Raw genomic sequence first — 7,579 nt, forward strand, 5'->3', positions numbered from 1 at the left:
AGTAAAATCTCTCTATTTGTTCTAAGCTTAATTCTCAACATATTAACATGAAACTTGTTACAAACTACTCTAATACATTTATATTTAATTTAGGAATACAATTTGAGGTTGAAAAAATGTTAGTGAGTGTGGGGGAGGATAGAGTAAAATAGTCAGTTTTACACATTTTAACCTCCTCTTAGTAAAGTAGAATAAGCAATCTATTCATGGAAAATTAAGTATGTAAATTAATTATTAATGTATACAACTAGAATAGACAGTTTTCCAAGCTTATATGTCTAGTTTTGGTCTAGAGAAAAAATAAAAATGAATGTTATATAGAAAATCATCATTTTGTACTGTATCTCAGTCAATTTTTGCTCAATTTTCTTTATTTTTGTTGGAATATGAAAGATATTTAAGATTAATGAATTTAGCAACTTAAATCACACAGAATGGTTGTGTATTGATTGAGTTACAGTAAATTTTGTATTCTGACATGTTTAGTGTGACAAAACATCACAAAACACATCAGTGCCAGGTATTTTGAAAACAGCTGTAACACTCAAAAGCAAGTTTTAGTTTCTTATCAGAGCTGTAACACGTTCTAGTGATCAATACCTTGTTGAACTTTGTGACACGCTTGAACAACAGTGTAGGATAAGAGTCTCTGAAACAACAATATGGAGAACTCTACAATGTGTTGGTTTTTGAATGAAGGAGGTAGAATATGAGTAATCATTATTAAATCAATACTGATAAGTTTTATTTACTAGTGTATAGATTACCAAACAAGCACTTGAATACAATGAAGCTAATCGAGCCGAGTATTGTCTTTGCATTGGTGCAAATTATACTCCTAAACAGTTAGTTTTTGTTGATGAGAGTGCATGTGACTAGAGAACATACTTGCAAAACCGAGCATAGGCTTTAGAAGGTCTTTGTACATGTTGCAAGCAAGTCTTTGCTAGAGGGAAACAGTAGAGTGTTTTATTTATATGGAATAAACTAAAGCTTACTTTCATTAGATATTCTATCCTTCCAGCAATTTCACTAAAGGGCATCCTTGAATGTATGATTATTGAAGGCTTATTCAACATAGAGCTATTTCTCGAGTTTATTAATGATCTACTTGCCAAAATGCAACCTTTCCCAGCTCCAAGGTCAGTCATTGTAATGGACAATTGTACTATTCACAAAGCACCTGAAATTCAAGAACTCATTAAAGTAAGGTATGTAAGAAATGTTCAGCTTTTAATAATTGAATACTAACCATGAAATAGAGGGATGAAACTTGAGTTCCTTCCAGCTTATTCTCCTGACTTCAACCCAATTGAGCTTGCCTTTTTGTTACTCAAACATATGTTACATTACAATCCACCACTGTCTAGAACAGATAAATCTTCAGTTTACAAACACTTATATCTCCAGGTTTTCACTATTAGTATAGACAACTGTTGTGCATTTTATCATCACTCTGGGTATCTCTAAATTTAATAAGACCTATAAGATTGAAGTAGATAGACACAGTTGAATGCTATCAAATCAATATACAAACTTTAAAGAAAGACTGTTGAAGCCTATATAATCTATCTGAAAACTCTGTACTACTGTTAGATTGAATGCTTTGTTAGGTTCCTAATGTATACAATGTCTTCAATTGTATATGTATGTACACAATTCATGAGCCCTATTGTAGTAACAATACCTTGCCCCTTAGCCAACATCTTTATTATCTTAGGAGGCATTCTTGAAATGTTATCAATTCTTGTACAGCCATTCTGCTTAAAGACAGGTAAGAGAACTGTGTAGTTGTGTTTATTACAACCATGTTCAAGATTGTCTTCACACATTCTTAGCCAGATCGAAATTGCAGGATAGTTGAAGGATGTTTTGTACACATGTATGACAGGTTCCTGTACAGTCTCTGTTTCTAGTCCAGGTGTGACTAGACAAATCTTACCTACTGTGACAGGAAGGCTTGATTGAACAAACTTCCTAGCTTCCTTGCCTGGTTGCTTGTAATCAAGAAGCTTTGCTGACATTAAAGCTGGAACCTTCAATACAGTAACATTTGGCTCTCCTTGAATCTAAGCAACAATGATTAGAGTAATTCAAACAGGGGGGAGAGCTGGGTGGAAGGCAGTGTAAGGCTCACTAGTTTCCTTACATGTTCCAGAACATAATCATGTATATAAACACTACAGGTCCTATCATACTTCTTGTAGCAGAGGCAGTTATACTGTTTGTAAAACATACTATCCTGAATACACTGTGTTGCTTCAACCATCTTGTGGTTCACAGAATTCCTTGTAGCAAATGTTGGGTTCTCCTGCTTTGATGATTTGCCTTTAGATACATTGCCTGAACAACCTGTTGCCCTTCCTTGACCCTGTAGTATGTACTTAGTAACCACAAACTAATGATTTACAATTTTGTGCTTACTATAGTATTATCCAACATGTTGGAGAAGGTAATGTTACAGATGACATCTCCAGCACAACTACACTTCTTGGACTGCTGATTCTTGACATACCTATAGTATGTAACTCAGAATTCATCAAGTTCATCAGCATTCAAAAGGTATGTAAGACTTTTCTTTGATCCAATCTTTACACTCTATACTGCTTCATATCCAATTTCTACAAGGTGGTTGGGATGCTTTATTACATTTGCTGTCTTTTCCAGGATATTATGATGAGTATTCAAAGGTGTGATAGTTATTGTGTACAGTCCAATTCCATCATAAACACTAACCTTGACTTCTTCACCCTTACTTTCACTAGACCTTTTCTGTGGTTTAAAACAACAAGTATACAGTGTTAATGTAACTGGCAGTAAAATATCATCTAAATCTTTTATCAGCAAGGGGTAATGACAGGTACATTATAAAATGTACCTTTGTTCCCTTCATCCTCTTTGTATTCTGAATCAGACAAGAGGATTGTACTGTTGGCCAAGCTGTCAGTTAGGGTGCATACAAACATGTCTTCTGTTGGTTCATTTGGAAAAAGCCCATTATTGTCAACTGGGTCAGTAGAAGCAGTACCTTGCCCAGCAAAGGGAATCAAGTCCAAGTCCTTAGAAAAGGTGCAAATGAGTAATGGAAGGTGACATACATATTAGTTAGTTATACCTGCAATGCTGCATTCACATCTGCCTAGTCTTTCTGAGGGCAACCACACTTTGGATGCTCTGGTTTGTCTTCAGGCTCAACATCACCAGTACTTCCTTCACCCTCCAGTGGACACTCCTCTTCCAAAAGTATTGGGGCCTTCTTCTCAGAGGGGTGAGTGGCAGCCTTAGTAAAATGCCATTCATTTTCAATACACTTAACAAATGGGAACAATACTTACCTTTTCCCTGCCTGTTCTACCACTTTCGCTTGGTTCAACAACCCTGAGCCTTCCTTCCTGGTTGTAAGAAGAATGAGGTGGTTGACTGCAACCATGACCAGTACCAAGTCTTGTCTGTGGATGTCTCCTTCTGTGAGGTGCCTCAGAAGCTTTGGTGCTTTGAGCCTTCTCTGTAGGCTTGGAGAGACGTTTGCCTGCCACAGTGTTTGTGGCATGTCTCGGTCAAGGTTTAGGTGGAATCACACAATGAAGTAGTGGGGAAGCAGTAAACGGGTAAGTCACAATTCAAATATGTGCGTTGTCGGCTATTGAACCAATGACACGTGCATGCTGTTACGATAATCCTTGACATTGCCGAACAATACGACCCGTTTAGCGGTATGCATACATTATTGAGTGCCACTGGGACGTTGTGGAACGTGGCCAGCCACCTAATTCGGACGTGGTCCGATAGTGGCGATATCTCCGATCTTATAAAGCGCGTTGACATCAACAACAGCGTGGGTCTCCCCAACAGTCCCTTACCACAGTCGCGTCGTTTCCGCATCCGAACCCTGAGTCCCACGACTCTTTTTGGGACGACCCTGAATTATATAATAATAAGCGTAGTTATATAATTATAATTGTAGTTATATAATAAATTTATCTATTATATAATGATTTGCATGATTTACCTTACTGAAATAGTGAAGGTAGATCAGCACACAATATAACTCGTTATAAAAACAGAATAACTTACTATTACATGTTATAATTACTCATTTTTCGATGATTTTTGTAATCTGAGAGGTCTGTATTGAAAAATAGTACAAAATAATACAAGGTATCGTATATAAATCTAAGAAAAATGGCGGAAGAAAGAATAACGGCGCGTCTACTATGTCTCCAACTCCTTCTGAATGTTGTAGTCTGACTGCGTTGATTTTGTATCGCCGTGAGACGCTTGTTGCGTGCGGATAGTATTGGTATACGTCTGTTGTGGAGTACCCAACGAAAGAGTATTGTGGTGCCCCGGCGGATTTGGTACGCTGTTGTAATCGAAGTTCGTAGGATTTGGAAGACACGTTAACGAGGGTTGTGCAACGGTATCATACATCCGTTGTGAAGTACTCAACGAAGCTGGATTGTGATGAGCGGATGGATCGGATATGTCCTTGCAAGCAAAGCTTGTAGGATTTGGAGGGAGCATGGACAGAGCTTGCGCTTGCATCTGTGCTAGTGGTTGGTATGTGTTCATTCCGCGAACTTGTTGATGATAAGGCATGATATACGAGCCACCTCTGCGCACAGACTCGTTCGGTTGGCCTGGAGTGAAGGACTCGGCGAAGGAGTTGACAAACTGTTGGCGAGGTTGGATTGTAGGATCAACTCGCAATTCTTCTTGGCTGCAGGCCGAGCCTTGTGGAGGCATGTAAACAAACTAGACCAGACTAGTTAGCAGTTGAATAAAGTACTGTTAATCTGAAGGCGTACCTGAGTGGTCTGTTGTTGCTGAGGAGTGGGATACGCAGCCAAGGAAGGGTACATGGACTGTGCCTGTCTGCTCGCGATCTCGCCACTAGGAACCGAAGGTTGTGGCTTGCGTTTTTTTGCGTCTGGTTGAGCCTTCGTTCCACTTTGAGTGCCACCGTTGTATGGGTCTTCATTTCTACGTTTTGGTCGTGTTTTTGTAGGAGGTAATCGTGTTCCAAATGTCTCGCGAAACTCTGTGCGGGTCGTCTTGTTGGGTGGCAGTTTGACTGGCGGAGGTAGTTCGGTAGCTCCAGTCTCTTCAAGCAAGTTCTTAATGAGGTTCTCAACCTCAAGTAGTTTCTCGACGTCGATTGAGCGGTTAGAAGCAAGCAAGCTGGCTCGGAGAGAAGTAGTGCCGTGATTGATACGAGAAAGAATGCGAGAAGAAGCCGCACGGCAAACAGTATCGACTTTCCTATCAGGAAGCGCATTTTCTTTGATTTCCACATCCAAGGATGGAAGAGAGAGATCTGGGAAAGTCTGTTCCTCAGGGAAGAGGCGTTGCACAGCGCAAATGTGCTTGCAATAGCAAATAATCGGAAAATCGGCACAAGTACAAGAGAAGGCATCAAGATCGACTTCGTAACATATCTCAGGCTTGGATAAAGACTGTACTGAGAATGTTTGAGCTTCAATAACCTGTTATTGTAAGTATATACTTAGAAAACGATGTAATAATAGAATAATTACCTTTATATGCTTCTCCTCAATCATTAGAGAGCGTTTAGTGATATCTTGACGCTTTTTCTCTTCTAAATCGTCCCCTTCGAGTCCAAGCTCACGGCGAGTATGCTTAGACTTGTAGTATGGGATCGTAATTTCGTTCAGGGTGTATATCAGAGAATCCAATCTCCGGTTTCGCTTTCCTTCAAGGTGATTCGATTTTAATACATGATGATACCTGGAAATCTATAAGAAGGCATTCAATATAATGGAATGATATACTAGTACTTACGCTTCAAGCAGCATATTTGTATCTGACAACTTGGCTATACTCCTTTCCTGTCGATAAACTGCAGACCAAAGCTTAGTATCATTCATCCAATACTTCTGTAGATATTCAATGACAGAAGGAGGTGATATCCTTTGGATATCCTGCCAGATAGACATAAAGTCAGTCTCATTACGCACTCTCAGCCACACCTTTAGCGTCTCCCAAAGTTTTGTATACTCTTTAATATTAAAATGCTGTTGCCATGCATGTAAGACATGCCACCAGCAGAGTAAAAACTCTGTTTCCGGCGCTGGAAACAGAGCTCTAATAGCATTCATTTGTGCCAAATCCTTGTCAGACATGAAAAATGCTGGAACTACCTTAGGATTAGCCTCCCTGAACTTAGATAAAAAGAAGCGATGTATAAACTCAGTGCCTTCCGATGCTAGGCACCAAGCGACAGGTATACCTATGTAGATACGCGTCTATTGATTAGCACCCGAAGTCAAGAAAGAGGGTAATATATTAAACTTACCATGACCCCACCTGTCACGTACAAGTATCGTATATAATATTAGGTTCGCATATTGTGTAATGTTATGTGTACCATCAATGAAAAGCATGGAATCACCATACAAACTGGCGATTGTATTTTGCCAGGGAGTATGTATTATCAAACAGAAGGTATCTTTTGAAAGACACGAGTCTAGCGGCGGAGGATCAGCCACAGACTTAAATGCGAGCACAGAGTTCTGTTCCCTGAGCTGAGAAACCTAAAAGTCCAACGAGATTCCATCATTTGGGTGAAGATGAATAGAAACTGCATCAAGCTCCTTTTTAATGCGTAAAATATCCCTCATACTGACTAAATGATCTCTTTTAACCGAATCGAAATTGATTTCAGCTGAGGGACCATCGAAAACACCATCCTGCAGCTGGCGCAACTAGAAGTCAGGTACTGATGAGTTCTTGAATTAAGAATGCACATTGGAAGAGACTTACTATTTCTTGTGGGTGAACTTTGAGCTGCAGAAGCTCAAATATATGAGCTCTAGTGATTCCGGACAGCCTGGTGTATTTCAGGTTGTCTCTTCCGATCGGATGCGAGTGTTCCGGATCATAAGTCCCAAGGACGACTGGGGAATCAAAATACAATTTGATAACAACTCTGCACTGACAACCAATCCTCTTAGATTCAATCGTCCTTCCATCCTGAATCCCCTTCTTTGTGTAAGATTTCTGCCCTCCAGTGCCATTCCTACTACACACAAATGTGGTACGCTCCCTAAACCTTGCATCTCCAGCAACAGAACGCGCTCTTTTAGCAACTCTTAACTCAATACACTTACTGAACTCCTCATCCCTCAACCAAGCATCGAATTCCTCCTTAGTTTCCCATCTAATATTGTAGTCCATATGCTCTAAATCCCATGCGAACGTTCCGCGCAGAGGAGTAGTAGAATGCGGTTCCGGTGTGGATGAAACAGAAAAACAATCCATGAAAGCACTATAGGACACTGTCCCCAAGTCCTGAGTGCTTGTAAGAGGCATTTTCACTATGCCAGAGTCGTCTGAGGAGTTCATGATGCTGTTGCGCGGTCTTGAGGCACGAAAGACACACAAATCATCTTTTTTTTTGTTTATTCTGGCCACCAGAGTAGGGATCCGAATCGTACCGTACAGTACGGTTACGACCCGTTTCGGTCACGGTACGATCTGTACTCGTACCGGACTTTGAGACACCAAATACGGCTCGTATAAAACGGGCCGTATCCCGTATCTTATTAGGCCAAATACG

General features: G+C 40.1%; 3 protein-coding genes across 3 annotated transcripts; 1 reads left to right on the forward strand and 2 right to left on the reverse strand.

The window, feature by feature from the left end:
* Positions 1-1,053: 1,053 nt before the first annotated feature.
* On the forward strand, positions 1,054-1,251 carry FOMMEDRAFT_93813 (uncharacterized protein; the record flags this gene model as incomplete). Its single annotated transcript, XM_007270152.1, has 1 exon — positions 1,054-1,251. The coding sequence occupies one exon, from the start codon at positions 1,054-1,056 to the stop codon at positions 1,249-1,251; it is 198 nt and encodes a 65-aa protein (XP_007270214.1).
* A 4,319-nt stretch (positions 1,252-5,570) lies between these two features.
* FOMMEDRAFT_40357 (uncharacterized protein) lies at positions 5,571-5,930 on the reverse strand (the record flags this gene model as incomplete). Its single annotated transcript, XM_007270143.1, has 2 exons — positions 5,571-5,748; positions 5,803-5,930. Coding segments are annotated over 2 exons (306 nt in total), but the record flags the coding sequence as incomplete, so codon positions are not given.
* Positions 5,931-6,554: 624 nt separating this feature from the next.
* FOMMEDRAFT_160452 (uncharacterized protein) lies at positions 6,555-7,281 on the reverse strand (the record flags this gene model as incomplete). The annotated part of the gene is made up of 3 exons (XM_007270178.1): positions 6,555-6,725; positions 6,784-6,917; positions 7,131-7,281. The coding sequence occupies 3 exons, from the start codon at positions 7,279-7,281 to the stop codon at positions 6,555-6,557; spliced, it is 456 nt and encodes a 151-aa protein (XP_007270240.1).
* Positions 7,282-7,579: the final 298 nt, after the last annotated feature.

The sequence above is a fragment of the Fomitiporia mediterranea genome (genome assembly GCF_000271605.1).
Source record: "Fomitiporia mediterranea MF3/22 unplaced genomic scaffold FOMMEscaffold_12, whole genome shotgun sequence".
NCBI lineage: Eukaryota > Fungi > Basidiomycota > Agaricomycetes > Hymenochaetales > Hymenochaetaceae > Fomitiporia > Fomitiporia mediterranea.